This window comes from Sus scrofa, chromosome 4, assembly GCF_000003025.6.
Source record: "Sus scrofa isolate TJ Tabasco breed Duroc chromosome 4, Sscrofa11.1, whole genome shotgun sequence".
Lineage (NCBI taxonomy): Eukaryota > Metazoa > Chordata > Mammalia > Artiodactyla > Suidae > Sus > Sus scrofa.
Genome location: NC_010446.5, coordinates 99,501,693 through 99,529,374, shown reverse-complemented (window position 1 = coordinate 99,529,374; position 27,682 = coordinate 99,501,693). Strand labels below are relative to the sequence as shown.

General features: G+C 39.0%; 1 protein-coding gene across 1 annotated transcript in view; it reads right to left on the bottom strand.

The window, feature by feature from the left end:
- RNF115 (ring finger protein 115) overlaps window positions 1-27,682 on the bottom strand; it is an 84,775-nt gene that overhangs the window by 48,572 nt on the left and 8,521 nt on the right. The window contains exons 2-3 of the mRNA XM_003481472.4: window positions 14,314-14,372; window positions 9,776-9,818 (exon numbers count right to left, since the gene is read on the bottom strand). Of these exons, the coding sequence (XP_003481520.1) occupies window positions 9,776-9,818; window positions 14,314-14,372 (102 nt within the window). The remainder of the gene's footprint in view (window positions 1-9,775; window positions 9,819-14,313; window positions 14,373-27,682) is intronic.

The following is a 27,682-nucleotide window of genomic DNA, read 5'->3' as shown; positions in this document are numbered from 1 at the left end:
AGGCCACCATCACCCTGGTACCAAAACCAGAGAAAGATACCACAAAAAAAGAAAACTACAGGCCAATTTCACTGATGAACATCGATGCAAAAATCCTCAACAAAATACTAGCAAACCGCATCCAACAATACATTAAAAGGATTGTACATCATGATCAAGTGGGATTTATCCCAGGGATGCAAGGGTTCTTCAATATCTGCAACTCCATCAGTATGATACACCGCATTAACAAACTGAAGAATAAAAACCACATGATCCTCTCAATAGATGCAGAAAAAGCCTTGGACAAAATCCAACACCCATTTCTGATAAAAAACCTTCAGAAAGTGGGCATAGAGGGAACCTACCTCAACATGATAAAGGCCATATATGACAAACCCACAGCGAACATCATTCTCAATGGTGAAAAGCTGAAAGAATTCCCGCTGAGATCAGGAACAAGACAAGGATGTCTGCTCTCGCCACTACTCTTCAACATAGTTCTGGAAGTCCTAGCCACAGCAATCAGAGAAGTAAAAGACATAAAAGGAAGCAATCCAGATTGGAAAGGAAGAAGTAAAACTATCACTATTTGCAGATGACATGATACTATACCTAGAGAATCCTGAAGACACTACCAGAAAACTGCTAGAGCTCATCCACGAATGTGGCAAAGTTGCAGGATACAAAATCAATACACAGAAATCAATGGCATTTCTATACACTAACAATGAAAAAGCAGAAAAGGAAATTAGGGAAGCAATCTCGTTTACCATTGCGTCCAAAAGAATAAAATACCTAGGAGTAAACCTACCTAAAGAGACAAAAGACTTGTACTCTGAAAACTCTAAGACCCCGAGGAAAGAAATCAAAGATGACACAAATAGATGGAAAGATATACCATGCTCACGGATTGGAAGAGTTAATATTATCAAAATGACTATACTATGCAAGGCAATCTACAGATTCAGTGCAATCCCTACCAAATTACCAAGGACATTTTTCACAGAACTCGAACAAAATATTTTCAAGTTTGTTTGGAAGCACAACAGACCCAGAATAGCCAAAGACATCCTGAAAAAGAAAAATGGAACTGGAGGAATCAGGCTCCCGGACTTCAGACTATACTACAAAGCAACAGTTGTCAAAACTGCATGGTACTGGCACAAAGACAGACATATAGATCAGTGGAACAGGATAGAAAGCCCAGAATTAAACCCACCCACCTGCAGCCACCTCATCTATGACAAAGGAGGCAAGGATATACGATGGAGAAAGGACAGCTTGTTCAATAAGTGGTGCTGGGAAAACTGGACAGCCACATGGAAAAGAAGGAAATTAGGACACTCCCTAACACCATACACAAAAATCAACTCCAAATGGACGAAAGACCTAGATATAAGACCAGACACTATCAAACTCTTAGAGGAAAACATAGGCCAAACCCTCTCTGACATAAACAACAGCAACATCTTCTCAGATCCACCTCTTAGAATATTGACAACAAAAACAAAAACAAACAAATGGGACCTAACCAAATTTCAAAGTTTCTGCACAGCAAAGGAAACCCTAAACAACACAAAAAGACAACCCACAGAATGGGAGAAAATCTCTGCAAGTGAATCAACTGAGAAGGGATTGATCTCCAAAATTTATCAACACCTTCTGCAGCTCCATACCAAAAAAACAAACAACCCCATCCAAAAATGGGCAGAAGATCTAAACAGACAGTTCTCCAAAGAAGACATACAGATGGCCGAGAAACACATGAAAAGATGTTCAACATCACTCATTATTAGAGAGATGCAAATCAAAACCACTCTGAGGCACCACCTTACACCAGCCAGAAGGGCCATCATCCAAAAGTCTACAAACAATAAGTGCTGGAGAGGGTGTGGAGAAAAAGGAACACTAGTACACTGTTGGTGGGATTGTAAATTGGTGCAACCACTGTGGAAAGCAGTATGGAGATTCCTCAGAAAACTAAACATAGAACTACCATTTGATCCAGCAATCCCACTCCTGGGCATCTATCCAGAGAAAACCACGACTCACAAAGACACATGTACTCCAATGTTCATTGCAGCACTATTTTCAATAGCCAAGACGTGGAAACAACCTAAATGTCCATCGACAGAGGAGTGTATCCAAAAGATGTGGTACATATACACAATGGAGTATTACTCAGCCATTAAAAAGAACAAAATACCAGCATTCTTAGCAACATGGAAGGACCTAGAAACTATCATGCTAAGTGAAGTCAGCTGTACAATGAGACACCAACATCAAATGCTTTCACTGACATGTGGAATCTGAAAAAAGGACAGACTGAACTTTGAAGAACAGATGCTGACCCACAGACGTTGAAAAACTTACGGTCTCCGGAGGAGACAGTTTGGGGGGAGAGGCGATGTGTTTGGCTGTGGGATGGAAATCCTGTGAAATCAGATTGTTATGATCATTATACAACTACAGATGTGATAAATTCATTTGAGTAATAAAAAAAAAGAAAGAAAAAAAAGTGTAAACAATGCAAGTGTCCATCGACCGATCAACAGATAGGCAAAATGTAGCCATACTACAGAATATTACATAGTCATAAAAAAAAAAACTACTGATACATGCTACAATGTGGATGATCTTGAAAACATGGTAAGTGAAAGTCAGTCACAAAAGTCACATATGATCCCATGTAGATCAAATGCCTTAAATAGGCAATAGTAACAGAAAATAAGATTGGTGATTTCCTAGGGCTCGGGTAATCAAGGAGAATAAAAGAGTGACTACTTAAGGGTACAGAATTTCTTTCAGGGGTGATGAAAATGTTCTAGAATTAGATAATGGTGATGGCTGTACAACACTATGACTATACCAAAACCAATGAAAAGTACACTTTTTTCTTTTTTTTTTTCTTCTTTTTTAGGGCTGCACTTGCAGCTCATGGACGTTCCCAGGCTAGTGGTTGAATCGGAGCTACAGCTGCCAGCCACAGCCACAGCCACAGCAATGCCAGATTCGAGCTGAGTCTACAACCTACACCATATCCCACAGCAACACCAGATTCTTAATGCACTGAGTGAGGCCAGGGATTGAACCTACATCCTCATGGTTCCTAGTCAGGTTCATTACCACTGAGCCATGACAGGAACTTCTGAAAAGTACACTTTAAAAGGACAAATTACATGGTATGTGAGTTCTATCTCAAAAAATATTATAGTCTACAGAGATGAGTCAACTGAGGGTGAACAATTTCAAATTATTAACCCTAGAAATGCAATTTTGAAAAATGCTCACAGCCAATGTCATGAAAGCATTATATCAACATAAGGAACATATCCATCACCTCCAAAAGTTTCCTAGTGTTCTTTAGTAACATCCTCCCTCCTGCCCCTCTCTGCCTTCAAGCAACCACTGATCATTCTATGGTTTGCATTTTCTAGAATTTTATATTTTCTAGGATTTCATGTAAAGATAATCATATTGTACACACACTTTACTTAATCATATTGTATGTACCTCTTTTACACAACTTATTCTGAAATTCATCCACATTTTCACATGTATGAGTTTAGGCTGAGCCATATTCTAGATACTTTATATTGCTAAGTAGTATTCCATATTATGGATATACCACAATTTGTTGATCCAAACATTGATGGACACTTGAGTTGAAACTATTTGTAATTTGACTATTACAAATAGCTGCTATGAACAATTGTGCTACATTAACCAATTCTAATAGCTTCTAATATAGATTCCATCAGACTTTTCTACACAAAAGATCATGTCAACTGTCAATAGACAATTTTACTTCTTCCATTCCAATCTGAATGCCACTTACATCTATCTATCTTACCTTATTACACTGGCTACAATTTCACTCCATTGCAATGCTGAACACAAGTGGTAAGGGTGGACATCCTGACCTTGTTCCTGATCTAGCAGGAAAACACTCCGTTTTCACCATGAATTATGTTAGCTGGAGGTTTAAATAGATCCTCTCTGTCGGATTAAGGAAGTTCCCACCTATTTCTAGTTTGAGGAAAGTTTTTAATAAAAAATTGGTATGATGTTTTGTAAAATATCTTATCTGCATCTATTGAGATGATCATATGGTTTTCATTTTTTTAATATAATTTTTTTTTTTTGCTTCTTTTGCTTTTTAGTGCCATACCTGTGGCATATGGAAGTTCCCAGGCTAGGGGCTGAATTGAAGCTGCAGCTGCCAACCTATGCCACAGCCACAGCAACACCAGATCCAAGCAACATCTGCAACCTACACCACAGCTCACAGCAATGCTGGAGCCTTAAGCCACTGAGCAGGGCCAAGGATGGAAGCTGAATCCTCATGGATGCTAGTTGGGCTCATAACCCACTGGCCACAACGGGAACTCTGTTTTTTATTTTTTATTGTTACTTCACATGGTGAATTACACAGGTTGATTTCCAAATGTTGAACTAACATTCAAGTGCTGGGCTGAACTTGCATTCCTGGGATAAATCCCACTTCATCATAAACCCAACATTATATATTGTTGGGTTCTATTTGCCAAAATGTTGTTTAGAATTTTTGCATCTATGTTCATGAGGGGATAATGGTCCACATTAACCCCCAAAGTTTTCTTGTAACGTCTCTGTGAGGTTTTCGGAATCTAAGTTTCTTTTATATTTTAGAATTTTATTTTTGAACAATGTTTAAACAATTATTTAACAAGTCCACCAACACAGTAAAACCAATTTTTTGGTCAATAAATAAATTTCCAAAAAATTATATAATTTTTATTATTTTTAGTGTATCTTTTCACAAAGTATTCCATGTGAAAGATAAATCACATGATTTATTATATCATTATTATGGCTACAGAAGCATTATACCTTTAAATTGCCATTGGCAGCACAGTTAAATGATACAAGATTGGCTGTTCCAAACATCTCTTTACCTTATTCTGAACTGCACATGGACCCAAGAGAAGTTTTTGGAGAAGCTAACTCTTCATCCATGGTTTTAGATACTAGAAACCTAGTGTCTATCTTCATCTATAAAAAGGTTGTAGTTTTTATTAGCAAACAGGCAAAGGAGCACAGGGCTTCCATTTATCATAGAAATAAAGCTTCTACTTAGAGGTAAATGGAAGGCTGAATAAAATTACTGTAAACTTAAAGGCTAAGAGGGCAATTTAAAAGACCTATACTTTAAAAGGCGTCTAAGGAAATAAATTTATTTGTTCAATAAATTAAGGAAAACTAGAATAGTTTTTTTTTTTTTTAAAGAATAATAAGCATTAGAATGTCTATCAGAAACAGTGGATTTTGGAAGAAAAATAAAAACAATGCTCATCCTTCCATCAGCTCAGGGATGCCTCAATAAGGCTCAAAAGTACATGGAGGAGTTCCCGTCATGGCTCAGTGGTTAACAAATCCAACTAGGAGCTATAAGGTTGCATGTTTGATCCCTGGCCTCACTCAGTGGGTTGAGGATCTGGCGTTGCCGTGAGCTGTGGTGTAGGTCACAGATTCGGCTTGGATCCTGTGTTGCTGTGGCTGTGGTGTAGGTCGACGGCTACAGCTCCAATTAGACCCCTAGCCTGGGAACCTCCACATGCCTCGGGTGCGGCCCTAAAAAGACCAAAAAAAAAAAAAAAAAGAATAGTGGGACTCCATATAATTTTTAATACCCCCGTTTTTGCTTCTTTTTAGGGCTGCACCACAGCATGTGGAGGCTCCCAGGTTAGACTGGAGGTTCCCAGGCTAGGGGTCGAATCAGAGCTATAGCAGCTGGCCTACACCACAGCCACAGCAACACAGGATCCGAGCCAAGTCTGCCGCCTATACCATAGCTCACAGCAACACCAATCCTTACCCCACTGATCGAGGCCAGGGATCAAACCCACATCCTCATGGATACTAGTTGGATTTGTTTCCTCTGGGCCACAACAGGAACTCCTAATACTTTCACTGCCATTATAATGCTGCATATGTACCAAAACAAATGTTATTTAAATAAATATAAATCAGGCTGCTCAGAGGACCCTGCCCTCTTGCATACATGGGAGTCCTTTTTCCAGGAAGTCATCTACCTTATTTTCTGCTAATCTGAGATAGCAGCCACAGCCACTCTTGCACTGAAGTGATCTATTCAGGTAAGCTGAGACTTTCAGATCAGATGTCTCATTGGCATCAGGTCATGGTCAGAAGCTTTCAAGTCATCAATAAAACCCTCAGACAGCCATGGGCTCAATTCCCAGGTTATCACAACAGGGACCTCAGTATAGTTATGTCCTCTGTCTCTACCATCTGCTAGCAACATTTTAAGATTCACTTTCCCATTGACCCTCACACTTTACTCAAAACAATTCCCATTTAACCAGCAACCCTCCTCCATCCTCATCCACTTTCCCTATCTCCCCGCCCCCAACCCACTTAAAAAAAAAATCAATACTGATTTTGTCACAAATTTTGCTTGGGGAGTTCCTATCATGGCTCAGCGGAAATGAATCTGACTAGCATCCATGAGGATGCAGGTTCGATCCCTGGCCTCAATCAGTGGGTTTCGGATCCAGGGTTGCCATGAGCTGGGGTATAGGTTGCAGACGCAGCTCAGATCTCACGTTGCTGTGGCTGTGGTGTAGGCCAGCGGCTACAGTTCCAAGTCAACCCTTAGCCTGGGAACCTCCATATGCTGCTCAGGTGAGACCCCGGAAAAAAAAAAAAAAAAAAAGACACACACAAAAAAAAGAAAGAAATTTTGCTTGGACTAAGTTTCTAATATACCTAGTATTTTAAAAATTCAGATATTAGTAAATGCTAATTAAGAAAATAACCTCTAGGAGTTCCCGTTGTGGTTCAGTGGTTAACGAACCTGACTAGTATCCACAAGGACCTGGGTTCGATCCCTGGCCTTCCTTGGTGGGTTAAGGGGTCAGAATTGCCCTGAGCTATGGGGTAGGTGGCAGATGCGGCTCAGATCCCACATTGCTGTGGCTGTGGCGTAGGCTGGCAGCTATAGCTTCGATTTGACCCCTGGCCTAGAAACCTCCATATGCCACAGGTGCAGCCCTAAAAGAGAAAAAAAAAAAAGGAAAGAAAGAAAGAAAAAGAAAATAACCCCTTCATTGTACAAACAACTCCGGTTGAAGAAAAACAGCAAAATTGTGCATAAGCCTTTGCTGAAATTACCAAATGAAATATGGAAAAGAAAAATATTGTTTCCATTTATAATTTTCTAAGTTTTTCCTCCAGGGACATGGATATAAAACCTTATAGCCTACGAATACTAGGTTGAGATAGTATTTCTCACCTTTTTGCTTATCTAAATTCCACCTACCCTTTAAGGCTCATTAAGATACCACCTACCCTTTAAGGTACCTGAAGCCTTGTTTTACCTTCTCCATGAAGTCTTAATAAAAGCTAAATTCATTAAGCAATCACTACATGGCCTACCTGCCCGACATATATCAACTCACTTAATCCTCACAACAACACTCTGAGGTAGGTAATACTGTTTTCCCCAGTTTACAAAGGAAGAAACAGAGGCACAGAAAATTCTAAGCAATTTTTCCCAGGTTACAGACCCAGTAAGTTGTGGACCAGGATTTAAACTCAGGCAATTTGGATTCAGGCATATGTCTCTTTTCCTAAAGACTTCAGTCTTCCCAAAAGACTTCAACCCACCTAATCTCTCCTTCTACTGTACTCATTACACAGATCCCACAGAAAGTTTATTTTATGCTCTGCACACTCTTTCTTGTTTTCATATGTTTCATTATGTCTGCATTTGCTTCCCAACGAAATTATAAGTTCCTTGCAGGCAAGACAAGCTTGACATTTGGTTCTCACCCCTACTTCTAGCAGAGCGCTGGAGGTGCCTTCCATGTATACTTCTTAGTTGATTTTTAAAAATCTCTGACAACTTCTATAATAAAGACAGATTTTTTTTTCTACTTTTTAAGTGCAAAATATCATTTAAAAAGAGACAACTCAAATATTCTTTCAGTGAAAACTGGGCATAACCATGCCCTTGCTACAAACCCTAAAGAACATGAAGTCATAGGGTATGACTAAGCAAAATTACTTTAACACCTGAAGGATAACCCATGCAGTCAGTGTCAAATTTAGCATTACTAAAGTTAGGAAACTGACTATATATATATATTTATTTTTCTTCTTAATGCATCTCTTACCTGGTGAGTCATATCTATAAAACTGACAGATCAATGTATTTCTACCTCCTAAAAGAGAACTAACACTAAGGAAAATCAGATAAAGTTTCTTCTGCATATGCAAAACCAGTAATAATCTGTATTATCAGGAATAAAGACACAAGGACAATAAGGAATAACAAACAAGTGACAACCTGTATCATCAGGAATAGAATACACAGGGGAAAAAACATACTAAAACAAAAAGGTTTCTAGGCCTGGCTGGCAGACTACATTTTAAGCAGTGTTTTTCCACCCACCAAAATGAGAAAATAAAAATGGAAGTTCAAAGATATAATCTGCTTTGAACCCAATATCCAACCCAGGTACCTAGGCAGTTCACAGTTAAGAAAAAAGCGTAATACTACATATTAAGAACCAAAGACCATAACTAAAAGAAAATGCCCTTAAAAAATAAGACTGTTACCCAAACAGTTCATCAAGTTTCTTGACTATCTAACAACATAAAAATCTGGGGAGCTACAAGTCTTTAGATAATTCTCATAAGATAATGGAGAGAAGCTTAGGGTTTTATGGGCTTCTTATTAAATACCACTTTTCATATACACTGCAAATACAGTATTAATTTACACACAAATAAATACCAAAAAGTTTTGCCAGTTCTCCAGGTACTTGAACTATCTCCAGAAAGGACTAAAATGATCCTGAAACACAAAGAAACTGATAGTATGATTTAAGTTTTGGTTTGTTTTTTTTTTCTTTTAGTATCTGTTAGCTTTCTAGAGCCAACCAAGTTGTATGGCAATAGGAGCAAAAGCAATCCAGTGTTTTTTGTAGACAGAGCTGGTCTGTCCCTTGTGGGATATAGTCTCTAAGTAATTACAAACCAAGAGTATTTAATGCCACTTAAAATTGTATACTTAAATTGTGCACTTAAAAAATGGTTAAAATGGTCAAAAAATATTTTAAGTCAATGGATCAAATGAAAAAAGAAAATTATTCTGAGTTTAATATAAAATGGTATCAAGGATGCAGATTAATGCCTTTTTTCAAATCCTAATTAAGATTTTTTTTCCCAAAAAATATGGATGCTGCATTATACAAAGAACTGGAAATTAATTACAGGTTCCATCTTGAGACCTGGAAGGCAAGTAAATATTTTATCCTTAATCCAGCCCCCAAATTCCAATTAGTTTACCAAACTACTATGTTCATTAGAGGTAACCTCTAGAAACCAGTACCTCTGTGTAAAACTGAAGACTCTGCCTCACTGTGAATTCAATTACAACTCATCCTGTCCTGCTCTTTACTTTGCTGTCACGCCACTGACAGTCTGCAATACCGTTATTTCAAAAACAACACAAGATTTTATTCTCACATCATATACACAATGAAGAAGCAGAAAACCGAATTGAAAACACCACTAGGTTTCAAGCAGCATAGCTCTCTCCTAGTCAAAGGTTTACCAAAAGTAACATGCCAAAGTTCCAACTGCTAAAAACAAATATTTCTAGGGCTACTCTGGCCCAAATTTTTCTTATATATTCTAATGTTTTGCTGCACTGGAAAGTGAAAATCTGTCAGTTTCAACATCCACTCACTACCTTAAGAAACTATACAGCCAAAGGAAAACTTACCTCTGCAAAATGTGTTGATGTACTGCCGCCACCACCTAAAAAACTGAGGAGAAAAAGCAATGAGTAGAGATTCTATTCCAAGGAGCAAGCTTCCCTCCCAGAAGCTAAATATAGAATGGTACAATGAGAACAAATCCCAGTAAGGAAAAATAACTCATCCCACATGACACTGAAAAGGAAATTATGAAGAACTGGCATGTGGATTAATCTATAAAAAATATTATAACAAACTACAAAATCAAAGGTAAACCAAGTGAAAAATTGGTGATAGGGGCTATCACAGAGAAGAAGGACCCACAGCCAGCAATGCAAGTCAAATCTGACCTAGCAGAAAAACATTTATTCTAAGAGGCTAAGAAATAAAACAAGATACTCAAAATAATATTTCACTAACAAACCATTCAACCACCAGATGAACACAACATTTGAGACTACTGAGAATGATTAAATGTAGTAATGTAAGAGGTCTTATAAGAGCATATTATAAAAGAGCTCAATAAATATTTTTTCTTCTTCTGATAGTTTATCTTATTCTTTGATTACCCTACCTACTCTTCAGGGCCCATCCTCCATTAAGTCTTTTCTAAGCTCAACAACCAAATAAAACTTCTCCACACCCCTCTGCACTCTGACTTTGATTCTAAATTTGACCTATATTATAAATATCTAGAATTTGTCTCATCCATTTCTACTCCTCTACGTCCTTTAGTAAATATAAATTCAGAAGGTAAAGACTGTATTTTATTAATACCACAAATATATGTACAGCATTTATTACATATCAGCCATTACACAGAGCACTCACCACTTCTGAAAACCCTGCAATGCCATATCCCGTACCAATAAAAATTGTTGAATTAATAATGTGTGTAAACGTATTCCCTAAGGCAAGGAAGAAATATCAGATCCCACTGTCCCCATGAAATCTGCCAAGAGAGGAAACTGGCTAACACATTTTGGCAGAAAGAGGACAGAAAAAAGAAAATCAGAAGAACTGCTGGATGTCTCTTTTACCTCAAGAGATGCTCACAAGTGCACAAATGTATACACACTCACACACAAACATGCACGCACCCACCCCAATGATAAAGTCCAAACTACTACAAATAGCTTTCATTTTCAGAATAACAAATATCAGTCCAGGCATTGCATTTAGCTCACTGGGGAAACAAACACACCCTGGTTAGTCTGAAACCAAAAGTGAAAAAGCAAAGCCAATGCCATTCTCTGTATCATCATTCTCAGGCCTTATTCTCTAATTAGAAACCATTTAACAATTGTATTTGTTTCAGAAGTTAAAAATTCTTGGAGTTCTCTTACAGAGTAGTGGGTTAAGGATCTGGCATTGTCACTGCAGTGGCATGAGTCGTTGCTATGACGGGGGTTCAGTCCCTGGCCTGAGAACTACCACATGCCACAGGTACAACTAAAAAAAAAAAGTTAAAAATTGTTTTGCTTTGCGGGAGTTCCTGTCGTGGCGCAGTGGTTAACAAATCCGACTAGGAACCATGGGGTTGCAGGTTCGATCCCTGCCCTTGCTCAGTGGGTTAACAATCCAGCGTTGCCGTGAGCTGTGGTATAGGTCGCAGACACGGCTCGGATCCCAAGTTGCTGTGGCTCTGGCGTAGGCTGGTGGCTACAGCTCCGATTAGACCCCTAGCCTGGGAACCTCCATATGCCATGGGAACGGCCCAAGAAATGGCAAAAAAATAAAAAAGACAAAAAAAAAATTGTTTTGCAAAAAACACTTCAAATGTAGAACAAGCCCAAAGGTACCAGTACATCTACGCTAAATAAATAAATAATGGAGGGGGGGGAGAACTACCACTGTGTATCCGTTTTATTGCTCAAACCTAGATAGGCCTCCAGGGCTCTTTCCTGCCTTTACTATATATATAGTTTCAGGGACTCAAATATCCTTTGTAATTAAAGCTATCCACTCTATCTTTTGGGGCTTTTCACCCCTGAAACTCACTCATTCCCTTTCCTTAATATTCCTTTGTATTTTAAGACTGATAGGGCTAGAGCTCCCTGGTGGCCTAGGTGTTAAGAATTTGGCATCGTCACTGCTGTGGCTCAGTTCGATCCCTAGCCTGAGAACTTCTGCATGCCCTGATGAGGTAAAAAAAAAAAAAAAAAAAAAAAAAAAAAAAAAAAAAAAAAGAAAGAGCGCAAGTAATAGGGTTAATCATAGAAAAGGGATAATAAAAACAATCACGTTGTTCTGAGAAATGTTGCAAAGTTGAAGAAAACTTAAAAGATGCCCCTCTAGATGAATGTCTATAGCAAATGGAAACCATTATCCAATATTTACATGTAAGGACTTCCCCTCATTAATTTCTGTCATCCACTACTTACCACTGTAATTGCTAAGTATTCAAATCAGCAAATGTTTATGAACTTTATAGAAAGGAATATCATGTTACCTCTAAGACACTAATCTAAGAAAAAGATTTCTTCGACTATTAAAAATACTGACCTTTCGGGGAGTTCCTGTCATGTCTCAGCAGTAACAGTACTGACTAGTATCCATGAGAATGTGGGTTAGATCCCTGGCCTCCCTCAGTGGGTTAAGGATCTGGCGTTGCCCTGACCTGTGGTGTAGGTCTCAGACAAGGCTTGGATCCTGCATTGCTGTGGCTGCAGTGTAGGCCGGCAATTCAACCCCAAGCCTGGGAACTTCCATATGCCACGGGTACATATGGAAGACAAAAAAAAAATTTTTTTTTTTTTTCGGTCTTTTGTCCTTTTAGGGTCGCACCCGCAGCATACGGAGGTTTCCAGGCTAGGGGTCTAATCAGAGCTGTTCCTGCCGGCCTACGCCAGAGCCACAGCAACGCCAGATCCGAGCCACGTCTGCAACCTACACCTCGGCTCACGGCAACACCAGATCCTTAATCCACTGAGCGAGGCCAGGGATCGAACCTGCAACCTCATGGTTTCTAGTCAGATTTGTTTCCGCTGCACCACGACAAGAACTCCCCCCAAAAAAAATTTTTAATAAAATAAAATACTGATTTTTTTCAAAAGACATAATCTTTGCATTTGAGTACCTGCTATCAATGGTAACTGTACAGGACAATCTTTAACTTACAAATAAATAAAAGAATTAAGTCAAGTGAGAACAAGATCTACAGAATCCACAGTTCCCTGCTAGGAAAGATTCAACCCGCAGTTAATCACTAACATCATTTATAACCACACTATGTATACAGAGCTAAAGAAACCAGGATTACTATTTTAAAACTTAGGAAAAAATCATCCCCCAAGAGCCAATATGCTCTTTATTTAATATATGCAAAGCATAACTGCTTGAAATAAGTATTTGATGCAATTATAAAAGCACAAATAAAAAGCTATCCAAAGCTAGCATGCCATCCACACAAAACTGCTAATTTTGCTATCATGCCAATCTTACAGGTTTAGATTTGGTATTGTGTTAATTAAAACCAAGGTTATTGGATCAACATTTAAGTGTTCATACCAATGTAGATCCCATGCCATATGTTGATCCAGAAGCTCCAGTTCATTTATATGTATAATCACTGATCATTAATAGTTAAATTAATTGTACATACTGTAAAATGTGTAGTTTTTCTTGGTGTGGAAGGGACCTTCAACTTTATACTCTGCCAACAGCAACAGTAAAGGAATTATTTACTGCTATTAAAATCCCCAAAGTCATTCCAAGATTAAAAGAAGCTTCAGATTATAGATTCTTTTTATCTAATCAGTACTTCTTCAATTGTCCAACCAATGTTTAACCAGATAGCCACGAAAGAACACATACGTTATTACATTTACCCAAAAAAGGCTATCCTATCAACACTATTCTACTTTTCATTAAGCTTTCAGTTTTATTCATATTAACCAAGAAGTAATATATAATATTATCCCTTTTAGAAATATTTCCCCTTTTTATAGGTTTTTATACCATCGGTAAGAGCAACAAGAGCCAATTTCAAGCATTACAACACGTTAATATTACAGTGGTAAAATGGCATAAGGGAGTTCCCGTTGTGGCTCAGCAGTAAGGAACCCAACCAGTATCCACGAGGTTGTGGGTTCCATCCCTGGCCTCGCTCAATGGGTTAAGGATCCGGCATTGCCATGAGCTGTGGTGTAGGTTGCAGATGCGGCTCAGATCCCTCCTTGCTGTGGCTGTGGTGTAGCCCAGCAACTGTAGCTCTGATTCGACCCCTAGCCTAGGAACTTCCATGTGCTTCAAGTGAGGCCCTAGAAAGAAAAAAAAAAAAAAAAAAAAAAAAAGGCATAAGCTTGACAATAATCCTAATTAATAGCAAGAGACCCAAGCCTTCCTCAAGATAATAACTCAGTTTCCCTGGCTAGCATAGCTTGTTTATCTTTTCCAAATTTCCCCATTTTTCTTCCCCTTTGCTCTGCCACTTTTCTTCTCTCTCTTTCTTAACAGAGAGTAAAAAACTACAAAACAAATTCCTTTCTATTCACTCAGTCGACAGTGAGAGAAATAATTTTGATAACAGAATGACTGATATATTCATGAAATTGTACAATACCTGGAATCATCTGTCACTTCTTCAATAAATCCTGATTCACATCTGGGACAAATATATTCCTATAAAAGAAAGGAAGAAATATAAAAGTCTTTCACTAGAAAGCTAAGTATATCATTTCAGAATAAAATCCAATACACAGCTAATGCTCTGAAATGTTATATGTACCTCCTGATTCTCAGGAGAGTTTTTTCTGTTATACTCTAGCAAATAAAGAATTCAAAAAAAAAGGGGGGGGGTTGCTGTTGTGGCACGGCAGAAATGAATCCAAATAGTATCCATGAATATGCAAGTTCAATCCCCGACCTCACTCAGTGGGTTAGGGATCCAGTGTTGCCATGAGCTGTGGTAAAGGTCGTAGACATGCTTGGATCACAAGCTGTGGCTTTGACTGTAGGCTGGCAGCTGTAGCTCCAATTGGACCCCTACCCTGGGAACTTCCATATGCTGCAGATGTGGCCCTAAAAAGACAAAAAAAAAAAAAAGAAGAAGAATTCCATGAGACATCTGCAGATGGTTCCCACCGAAAGCTGAAAGGAAGAATGTCAAAGACTTTTTTTTACTTTGATTTAAAAAAAAAAAAACTGGAATCAATTCATTATCTAATTTTCTCTTCAAATCTAATGAAAAAGCTCAACTAGATATATCAGAGCAGTAAAAGAGTATTGATGGGTACAGAAACTGCCTTTTTTTTTTTTTCCAGGTATGGCATATGGAAGTTGCTAGGCTAGGGGTCGAATTGGAACTGCAGCTGCCAGCCTATTCCACAGCCGCAGCAACTTAGGATCCAAACTGCAACTGCAACTGGCTTTTTATTTTTACTATGTACATACACAAGACATAAATGATCACAGAATAATCAATTTGTAGACTAGGAATTTACAGTGAAGTTTCACAATATTTCTAATCTAACTTTTGATTATCAATGATTTCAAATAAAGCTTAGTATTCTCAAGTACTCTATAAAAATGTTAATTCAAATCAGAACAATTCCATTGGATCAGTTTCAATTTCTTCCAGTACCATGCATAGTTCTTTTAAATAAATAATATCAAGCTTTGGGGCTATTAAGAAAGAATATACTCTGGAGATTGCCTTATAATAGTCTTTAAAGGTATATTTTAATTACCTATTAAAGCAGATCTGGGAAAGACATTTTCAACTATTTTTCTTGTTCTATATTTTCTAAACCCAAATTTGTCTTATCAGAAGAAAATGTAAGCTGGATCTGCCTACACAAACAAAGATAGTCAGAATGGTAACAAACAGTCAAATGTTTTCCTAAAAGAGATATGAAGAAAAAAAAACACCAATCCTTTCTGGCAAGGAGATTAGTTTGGTGACAAGACAGTTAATGCAAACAAGAGTAAAAGTTAATAAAAGAATTGTTTTAATCAATGCACACTGGGGATACAAATACTTGTCAATATTTGCCTGAAAGAATCAGTCAGGGAAAGCTTTGTCTGAAACACAGACTCAAAATATTAGTCCAATTGCATAATAAAAAAGGAAATCATGGGTTAAAGATCCTAACAATAGAATACAGCATGCAAGGAGGCTGGAAGGGAATGGCATGATGCGTGCGGACAGGCAGGCTGGAACCAGACTGGGGAAAACATCAGATAACCAAACTTTACCCTGCGCATTAAAAGCTCTCAAATTTTTCTCCATCACACATATGAAGGATGAGAAATACTCATAATGTGCACACAGTGAACTACTTCAGAAATGAAGTAATCTGGAGACCACATTAATCCCTGAGCCCCTCTATCCTTCATCCCTCCATCCTTCCATTCCTTTCTTTCCCACTAAGAGTTTATCTGAAAGCAAGGGAGATTGACTTTAGGAAGCTAATCTTTATCCTAATGTCTAAAGTTAAAAAGAAAAAAAAATTAATTACAAAATGTTATTTGTCACCATTACAGAGCTTTCTCTTTCTTTTCTCTTCTTTTTTTTTTTTTTTTTTTTTTGGCTTTTTGCCTTTTCTAGGGCCGCTCTCGTGGCATATGAAGGTTCCCAGGCTAGGGGTCAAATCGGAGCCGTAGCCACCAGCCTGCACCAAAGCCACAGCAATGCAGGATCTGAGCCATGTCTGCGACATACACCACAGCTCACGGCAACGCCGGATCCTTAACCTGCTGAGCGAGGACAAGGATCGAACCCAAAACCTTATGGTTCCTAGTCGGATTCGTTAACCACTGTGCACGATGGGAACTCTTTTCTCTTGTTCTCTCACTCATTCCCACTGCTTTAAATAGCCCCTACATGAAAAAAATAAAAATAAAAATAAATAAGTATCCCCTATATGGAACAGCTCCCAAATGTATTACCTCCAACCCAGGCCACTCTTCTAAATTCCAGATTCACTTAGCCTCATACGTATTCTCTCTCATGCTCCTTTCCTGTCTTACACACACACACACCATTCAAGAGGTAGCATATCAGTTTGTTCATACTGGAAACCTAGGAGTCATTCCTGACACCTCCCTCTCTGCTACCTTCCACATCCAACCATCAAATCCTGGCACTCCTACCTCAAATACATTCTCACATCTACCCCTTGCCCACTGCGCCATACTATCTTTTTTTTTTGTTGTTGTTGTTGTTGTTGTTGCTATTTCTTGGGCCGCTCCCGCGGCATATGGAGGTTCCCAGGCTAGGGGTCTAATCGGAGCTGTAGCCACCGGCCTACGCCAGAGCCACAGCAACGCGGGATCCGAGCCGCGTCTGCAACCTACACCACAGCTCACGGCAACACCGGATCGTTAACCCACTAAGCAAGGGCAGGGACCGAACCCGCAACCTCATGGTTCCTAGTCGGATTCGTCAACCACTGCGCCACGACGGGAACTCCATGCGCCATACTATCTTAACCCAAGCCAGCAATGGCTCTAGACACTGAATAACTTCCCTCTTATTCAGTGTTGTCCTGCTTCTCTTCTAGCCTTTTCTTATCTGTTCTGCATACTGAAGTCAGAATGATCTTTTTAAAAAGATAAAACGGACATCATTTCCCATTTAAAACTTTTTAAGAGTTCCCGTCATGGCTCAGTGGAAACAAATCCGACTACCATCCATGAGGACGCAGGTCTCTCCCTGGCCTCACTCAGTGCGTTAAGGATCCAGCATTACTGTAAGCTGCAGTGTAGGTCACAGACATGGCTTGGATCTAGCATTGCTGTGTCTGTGATGTAGGCCAGCAGCCACAGCTCCAATTGGACCTCTAGCCTGGAAACTTCCAAATGTGCAGCCCTAAAAAGACAAAAGAAAAAAAAAAACTTAACTATTTCTAATAACACTTAGAATAAAATCAAGCTCTTAAACATGACTTACAAGGCCCTGATTCAGCTGGTCTCTGTGCAATGTGCCAATCTCATTTCAGGCTACAAGCTCCCTCCCTTCAGTGAATTTCAGTCACAAAGGCCTTCTTTCAATTCTTCTAACTCATCAAACTCATCTCTGCCTCCACACTTTCACACATACTGCTTCTACAACTGAAACACTATTCCTCTAACTTTTTGCATGGCAAGGAACTTCTAGTCCTTTAAGTCTCCCTTTTAATGTCATATCAGAAAGCCCCTTTTTCATCTTCTAATCTAAAGTAGCTTCCTCTTGGTATGTCCTCCTACAGCACCCTGTTCATTCCTTTATAGCACTTATCACAATTTGTAATTATGTGTTTAATGCTTTTTTTAAATGTCTGTCATGATTCAGTAAGCTTTAAGTTCATAATGGCAAGGTCCACGTTAGTTTTGTTCACCACTATATCCCTCAGACAGACAGGTATGCAATAAATATTTACTCCATAAATGAACATGAAATTACTTGCCATACACCTCACAACTAGAAGCTAAGGTACCAGAATCTAATACAATCAGAGAACAGTTGGAGTGGAAGAAAGGAATTAAAAGAGCTGGAAGCTTAACAAGTTGTGGCCTGTTCATGGGATAGTGAAGCCTCTATCAGAGGTATAACTCTTCTGGGTGATCACAAAGTCCAAGATAGTTGTGGGAGTAGGTGGTTAAAGTAGAGTAGAGATGAAGGTCTTTAAAGGGTCGTCCACACTGATACTGAGCTTTCGATGATTTAGAGTTGTGGTAGAGAGAAATTCATTTCAAAAGGCAGATACCATAATTGGGAAGACAAAAAAAAAAAAAAAGAGCTGAAGCAAGATTTAGAACAGAGAAATGTGCAAGTCCTCTCCTCACAACCCCAGGCATGGTTCTTAGGAACAAGACTGTCAGCCACCATAGCTCCTGCACAGAATAAGACACCTCAGAGGTATAAACCAAATTATAGAAGTACTATGGGCTTCTTCCTGTCACTACATGCTCTTTCCATTTACTAGCACAATCAAATCTTTCTAAATAATTCTATTTTGATTATAGGGAAGAAAACCAAAATGCTCTGCAAATGGATTACTCCATAAAATAGTGGAATTGGTCATCATAGAACAAATCTGTCAGCTATGAACTATCCCTCCTAAAATCAACATTGCAGGAAATAGAGAGGTTTTTAGAATCCACAAGCTCATCATTTCCCATAATTATCAAAATAAAAAAGGCACACTTGTCTCTCACATACTTTAGTATTATGACCTCAGAACAAAAGTCTGGCCTGAGAAAATCATTCTCTTGGAAGCCTAAAAGCCCAAAATAACATTCTAAAGATATTGTAACTCCAGTTTCTAGATTTCTTTTTAAAGGTCTGATAGCATTCCACCATTCTTCTTCTGGAATCACACTAGTCACTACTTTCCCCCTAATTTCCCTACTCCTTCACACTCAAGACTCAAAAATTAAAGCAACTGCTTCAAACTAATCTGGAAACAGGATGCTGAGTAAGGGTAGAGGCGAATTAAGTAATACTGACCACCAGATGATAATTACTGAAGCTGTTATACATGGGTTTCTTATACTATCCTCTCTACTCTTGATATGTTTGAAATTTTCCATGAAAAAGACTTTTGTTTTAAGTTACAACAGTCTGAGAAACATAGGTCGAGAAAATGCTATGTACTGAACTGTGACCCAAAGTAAGAGTAAAATAGAAATAATCTATTATGTTAGAGAATTGAAGAGAAAGAGTGCTTCGATTTATCAAACACCTATGATGTGCCTGACATTGTGTTATTCCTCCCAACCACTCTGCGAGGTAAACAGTTACTTCTATTTCACAGATACAAACATGAAGTAAATCGTAAGAAAGAAGTAAGTTGTCTGTAGCAGATATGACTTTCCAAAGATGGCCCCAACAACATCTCCCAACCTACATGTTCTTCTACAATGTGACCCTTCATCCTCTTTGAATCTGGCAGAGGCAGGGTATTTCTTTACCTATAGAAATACTGGGTGGGCCATTTCTAACAGCTTCGGCTTCCTGAGTCTTTAAGCCCTAAGCAGACACAAAAGTCTGGGCTATTCTACTGGACAGAGAGAGATCACGTAGAGGAGCACTGGGACAGACAAGGATTTGCTCTTCTAAGAGGGAAAAATTATCTTGAAAGTCTATCCCCGGAGAGCCTTCAGATGGCTGCATATCCAGGTTCTATCTGACCACAAATGCGTGAAAGACCCCAAGTGAGAACTGACCAGCTGAACACTGTAAATCCACGAGAACATGAAAAATATTGTTTTAAGCCACTAAATTTTGAGGTGATTTCTTTTTAAGGCAGTAACAGAAAACCAGAAAATTTCCCAAGGGATGGAAAAGAGCTTTGAATCTTGGTCTTTCTTGAATCCAACACTGCGGCACTGAGGGTCAAGATCTGGCACTGTCTCTGTGGCACTGCAGGTTCGACCCTCAGCCTGGTGCAGTGGGTTAAAAACCTGGAGTTGCCACAGCTATGACATGGGTTACAGCTACAGCTTGGATTTGATCCCTGGCCCAGGAACTTCCATATGCCACAGGTGAGGCAAAAACAAACAAACAAACAAAAAAAAGCCTCTATTTTCATTATACTACATTGACTGAAAATAACTATTCTTTTAGAGAAAGAAACAAACTATATTGCTGAGGATTGAAAGAAAAAGTTTATGGCAAGGCTAAATGAGGCCTTGGGAAACTCAGCCCCCTCCTTCCCTTATAAGGGTGCATTACCCTGATGAACACACAACCCAGGGTCTGAAACCTTCAATCTTACAAGCTCAGAAATCTAATTTAGCTCCTAGAGAAGATCTGTCTAGAGGAAGAGTCACATAAAACCAAATTCAGGAGTTCCCTGGTGGCCTAGCAGTTAAGAATTCTACATGGGAGTTCCCATCATGGCTCAGTGGTTAACAAATCTGACTAGGAATCATGAGGTTGTGGGTTCAATCCCTGGCCTCGCTCAGCAGGTTAAGGATCTGTCGTTGCCATGAGCTGTGGTGTAGGTCACAGACGCGGCTTGGATCCCGAATTGCTGTGGCTCTGGCGCAGGCCGGCGGCTACAGCTCGGATTAGACCCCTAGCCTGGGAACCTCCATAGGCTGAGGGAGCAGCCCTAGAAAAGGCAAAAAGACAGAAAAAAAAAAAAAAAAAAGAATCCTACATCATCACTGCCATGGCTCAGGTTTGATCCCTGGCCTAGGAACCTCTGCATACTGTGGGTGCAGCCAAAAAAAATTTAAAAATTTAAAAAATTCAGGAGTTCCCGTCGTGGCGCAGTGGTTAACGAATCCGACTAGGAACCATGAGGTTGTGGGTTCGGTCCCTGCCCTTGCTCAGTGGGTTAACGATCCGGTGTTGCCGTGAGCTGTGGTGTAGGTTGCAGACGCGGCTCGGATCCCGCGTTGCTGTGGCTCTGGTGTAGGCCGGTGGCTACAGCTCCGATTCAACCCCTAGCCTGGGAATCTCCATATGCCGCGGGAGCGGCCCAAGAAATAGCAACAACAACAACAACAACAACAAGACAAAAGACAAAAAAAAAAAAAATTTTTAAAATTCAGAGGCCATATATATATAAAACCCAGAATGCCAATTTAATTCCAATGAAAAAGTTACCAGTTATTTACTTTTATCATTTATTTACTTTTACTATTCAGCATAGTTTTCCTCAGTAAATAAATCTATCTGAAAATTATTATGGCATAAAAGAAAGAGTTACAGAATGAGAGTCCTGAATCCTAACCTCAGGTCTCTACTTATTAGTTATAAGGTCTTAGGAAAGTCACATTACCTTTCTGAAACTTAAATTTCCTCATCTGTAAAATGCAGATGCTTGCTTCAGTGCTGTTATTACTGTAAAGATTAAGATGTTTGCAAAATACCTAATTCAGTGACTGGCACATTATAGATAGTAGACATTTAATAAATATAGCAGAGTTCCCGTTGTGGCACAGTGGAAATGAACCCAACTAAGAACCATGAGGTTGCGGGTTCAATCCCTGGCCTCACTCAGTGGGTTAAGGATCCAGCGTTGCTGTGAGCTGTGGTGTAGGTCACAGACGTGGCTTGGATCTGGCATTGCTGTGGCTCTGGCACAGGCTCTGACTCCACTCCTAGCCTGAGAACCTCCATATGCCATGGATGCGGCCCCAAAAAGACAATAAATAAATAAATAAAGAGATTATGGTTATTTCAAATTATAATCTTATAATCACCTGCTGAACAAGCAGAGAATCAGAGCAGTAATGCAACCAGATATACAGCTTGTGTCATCATGCTAGGATAGCCTAATATATCCATTTCTAGTATGACATAAACCAGATCCTCAAAATCAATGACTTGGGACTCCTCTTCCTCTGAGCAGAAAGAAGACAGCATATGTTTGCCTCTGACTTTCTTTTCTATTCTTTCACTGCTGATCCACAATTCCCACACTAACTTCTAATAGACACATCCTTTCTCCTGACAGAATATAATGCAATTACTTGGCTATATTTTCATACGCATAATCACAATTTAGTCATGCCCTATACTGAGATTACAACCAGATTAATTTTAAGTATCTATCTCTTGGGTCACTTCTAATTTTTCCTAATTTTTTTAAAGGTAATGAAAACTTGAAGTAAGGCAACTTCAATTCAGGGGAATATCCATGAATCAAAGAGAATCTGTAAAAGGGTCAAACACAGTCTTTCCCACTACACTCCTCCCACACCTAGGCTTTGGCCTTAGTATCATCCGGATATATTCAGATAACAGAGTTTCAAATTTTAATAACAACGGGTTTGGGGAGAAGAGGAAGGCAAAACCAAGGATACTGGAGAATTAAGAGCCCATTATTTATGTCTGGCACTGTGGATCTTCATAGCAACCCTTCCCCCCCACCCCCCAAAAAATACTGCCAATATATGTAGTCCCCACAGACACTAAGTCTTACACAAAAATTTCATTAGGTCATTCCCATAATCCTATCTGTAAAAGAAAAGTATAACAGGCCTAAGTTACCTAGAATCACTGGAAACAAGAACCTATCTATTTCCACCAAACAAAGCTGCTTTCCCCTAGAATCTGAAAGTTTACTGCGTACAAATCAGTGAAGACACTCAGTAGCAGGTACGCTTGACTGAACAACTTCCACAGCCTGTTTCATCTAAAAATAATCACAAGCAAAAATATTCTTCACCATTAACAGTCTGAATCAGGGACAACTCCCTAAGTACAGCTTCCCCATGATGCTTACCCATTTAGATGAACAGCACAGGAGAACACAAAGCACTTGGAACACAAGAGAGAAAGCGAAAGGGTGGTTTTAATGCCTTATTTTCTCTTTCTTCTTATATTTCAAGGAATTGATTATCATAAAATGTGAGGTCTTGGTAGAAAAATGACCTACAAGCCAGGACTTATTTATACTAAGTCCCACACTGTGAAATTTACATACTCTTGAACTTCATGCAAATTTGTATCTAACATTATTAGAATATGAAACATAATAAAAGACTTACTATTTATTTCCTGATTCCACAGCTTTGCTTTTCTACATATTTATGATCGTTTTAATTTTTATGTAAAAGAGAAGCCTATTTTCTGTGTCATTTGCCAGAGTCAAAATCTAAGATCAAAATATTAAATCAGTCATGTCATTGTTCACATTCTCTTTGAGTATCACAAGGCAAAACTGTTCAGAAATCCTTAATTAGAAGGATTAGGAACACAAACTGTTTGAAACACATCACAGTTCCTAGGCTAGAAGCCAGCACACCCTGAATTTCATGCCAACACACATCTATAACGTCAAAGACACTACTTTTTGTAGAGACTTTTTCCGTAATTCCTATGATTATGCCTTTTCAAGTAAGGTTACATTTCTTCCCTTTTCAAAATCATCAAGTAAACCCCAAAACAAAGATAACAGAACTGGAGTGCTTACCTCTACAAACTAAGGAACTAAAAATAACCGCACCTATGTGCAACTGGGGCAATTATAAATAATAAGATACAATAAGGCCACAAACCAACTGCCATTTCAGAGGGGCTGGGAACAAAGGCAGCACCACCAAAGGGTGCAGGCAGACCACCTGGGCCACCCCTCTGGCCAAACCCACAGGTCCACCCCTACCCTCATGCCTTTTAAGGGACCAGCTCACGCCCCTCTCAGAGAGCAAGCAGGAAACCTATTGTTTTCGCTCCTTCAACTCCCAATAAAAAAAAGCCTTGCCTGAACTTAGCATCTGGCCTCTTATTGATTTCTACTGATTAAAGAGTCCAAAGACCTGGGTTGGTGACAGAACTTCTGAGTTCTATTTTCAGTTCCACCATTCCCTTCAGGGAAAACTGTTTCTACAACTGTAAAACTAGAGCACAAACGCTGTCCTCATTTACCTGTCTCCCCTAACTCTCCTTCAGGAAAACAAGAACTCTCGCTCATTCAGTTCTCATTTTGAGGATAAGTACTTAAGATTAGGACATTCAGAGAAGTTTGTTTTATGTGCCTTTACTTCCTTTAAGGGTGATTTTATTATTAGAGCACACACTTTGTACATGATTTCAGTGACTTTTAATCCCAGGTTATTTTTCTTTTCCCATCAAGGATGTTTTTCTTTCTGTACAATGCTTGGAATGTAGAGTTTAGAATATATTTGCTGAATGAATGAACACTGTCAGTTTATGTAAGAAGATTCTATCGGAGTTCCCGTCGTGGCGCAGTGGTTAACGAATCGGACTAGGAACCATGAGGTTGCGGGTTCGGTCCCTGCCCTTGCTCAGTGGGTTAACGATCCAGCATTGCCAGGTGTGGTGTAGGTTGCAGACGTGGCTCGGATCCCATGTTGCTGTGGCTCTGGCGTAGGCCGGTGGCTACAGCTCCGATTCGACCCCTAGCCTGGGAACCTCCATATGCCGCGGGAGCGGCCCAAGAAATAGCAGCAACAACAACAACAAAAGACAAAAAAGACAAAAAAAAAAAAAAAAAAAAAAAAAAAGATTCTATCAGCATAAACTAAATGCAAGAAGATAAAAATTTCCCTCAAACTATGATGGTACAAGAGAGCTAAAGGCAAACTTTTAGGATCATTTACCATTTTAAATCTATGCTTGAGTTTTTCCCTTCTTGCTCCCTTTAATTTTAGCAAGCAAAGTATACTATAACTAAATCTTTTCTGGTTATATTGTGTTAAGTTTTTCTCTGATAATTCTTGTAGTTTAGTCAGTTTTTTTCTTAGAAAATGTGGCTGCTTGTCCACCTGATAAGCTTATATCAAGTAACACTTTGTCTCATGACCTGATTTTCTGCCTTGTTACACAATGAACTAAAGAAGGTTGGTTGATAATGTACACTCCTGTTTGGAGTCCCTGATAATGTCGATGTGCAGTCACAGTCTGGAATGGAGGAATAAAATGATGAAGGTTGTCAATGTTACTATTCTTAGGGAGTGAGATCAGAAATAAAGGTAGTTCTATTGGCCTGGCACTGAATCACAGCTCTCTAACAGTATTTAATTTGGATAGGTATCTTTGTATAACACTAAAACTGTGGCCTAGGAGTTCCCATCATGGCGCAGTGGAAATGAATCCGACTAGGAACCATGAGGTTGCGGGTTCCATCCCTGGCCTTGCTCAGTGGGTTAAAGATCCAGCGTCGCCGTGAGCTGTGGTGTAGGTCGGAGACACAGCTTGGATCTGGTGTTGCTGTGGCTCTGGCGTTAGACCCCTAGCCTGGGAACCTCCGTATGCCGCAGGTGTGGCCCTAAAAGATAAAAAAACAAAAACAAAAACAAACTGTGGCCTAATGTTGTTTAGTTTTTTCTTTGGGTTTTTTTTTTTTTTTTTTTTTTGGTTTGTTTCTGTTTCCATAAACTGGTTTTCTTCCTGATTAACAGCCAGGGGAACAATTACTTAAGATAACTTGAGTTCAGAGAACTAATTCATACTCAAGAATAGAAACAGACATACTTCTGAAAACTTTTTATAGCCTTGGAGTGTTTCAGAGTAAGACAGACTTATGTTACACTGCTAACCTTATTAGAAACCTTAGGAATTCTGAATCTGTACATCTAATATTGATTGTATGTTAAAACAGAATGCTAGTAGGGCACAATTCTCAAGGTTTTCTGATAGGCTGTTTCAGGGCTATAATCCTCAATTTACCTCAAATAAAATTTTCCATTTCAAAAACAAAAGAAAAAATGAACCAGAATGCCAGTATAATATTAAAACAAGTCTCCCTAATTAAATAAGCACCTACACTTGGCACAGAACAATAAACCAATAATTTTAGTGAGTAGTAAAATAAAGTTGAAAATTTTAGGGAATTAATAAACACTTTCATGATTCTCACTTATTACTTCTAACCATTTTTTAATCTAGAACATACAAATTAAGAATAGAATTGAAAGCTAATTTTCCCTTTATGTTATTAAACAAAAAGTAAATGTAGGAGTTCCCGTCGTGGTGCAGTGGTTAACGAATCTGACTAGGAACCATGAGGTTGCGGGTTCGGTCCCTGCCCTTGCTCAGTGGGTTAACTATCCAGTGTTGCCGTGAGCTGTGGTGTAGGTTGCAGACGCAGCTTGGACCCCGCGTTGCTGTGGCTCTGGCATAGGCCGGTGGCTACAGCTCTGATTCGACCCCTAGCCTGGGAACCTCCATATGCCGGGGGAGGGGCCCAAGAAATGGCAAAAAGACAACAACAACAACAAAAAAGTAAACGTATCATTATAAATAATTTTCACACTATTATCAGCAATCAAAATAACAGTAATTTTTTTTATAACCCACAGGCTTAAGGTACAAAATTTCCATTCCTCAACCGAACTTGTCTTTACTAGGAACCCTAATGCCTCTAAACATTCAGCAGAGACCACATTACAAAATCAAAACCTAAAAACTGGCCCTGTAAAATAAAATCAAGAAATCAACAGGTTAATACGTTTAAGAATAAAGTACCTCCGACTACCACTTAAATTACAGACGATTAACTAGACATGGAGAACAGACCTGTGGTTGCTGAGGGGGAAGGAGTGGGATGGACTGGGAGTTTGGTGTTAGTAGCTACAAACAATTACATTTAGACTGGATAAGCAATGAAGTTCTGTTGTACATATAGCACAGGGAACTACATACAATCACTTATGATAGAACATGATAAAAGATAATATGAGAAAAAAAATGTTTGTATAACTGGGTACCTACGCTATATGGCAGAAACTGACAGAACACTGTAAGTCAACCATAATAAAAATATTCTCTTTTCTTGGCTTTTTAGGGCTGCACCTGTGGCATATGAGATTCCCAGCTAGGGGTGTAATCAGAGCTACAGCCACCAGCCTACGCTACAGCCACAGCAATGCCAGATCAGAGCAGCATCTGCGACCTACACCACAGCTCATGCTAACTCTGGATCCTTAACCCACTGAGGCCAGGGACGGAACCTGCATCCTCATGGATACTAGTCAGATTCATTTCCACTAAGCCACATGGGAACTCCTCTCATGGTATTTAAATAAAAATAAAAAGCAAGGCCAGTGATACCTTATAGAAGTCTACTTGGGTAGATGTTAAGTCTGTTTGGTGCCAATATCTACTATGTTTTCTAAATATATCTTCCTGTTATGGACAAGTGAGTATTTACTCTGGAAATGTATATTATTTTGTCACGCATCATTTTCTTTTTATGTAACCTTTATTTTACAGCTAGAGAACTGTATAATGTATGTATAGGAAAGCTGTATTACCTAAAAATTTCATTTCATTAAAGGTAGTAATTCAAAATGTTTATCATAACACTAGGGCTCTGGGTCTGACAGGTATGAGAACCACTGGGCTAGAAGATCAGCATCATGGTAGGATACCTATAGGTCTCAGTAAATTAAAAAAAAAAAAAAAAAAGGAAGAACTTGTAACTATGGGATTTTTTTTTTTCTTTCTTTTGCAAACGTAAATTCTAACTAAGTATGGGGACAAGTAAACTTAATGAAACTCTTATTGGAAGATGGCTCTCTAGATTTAA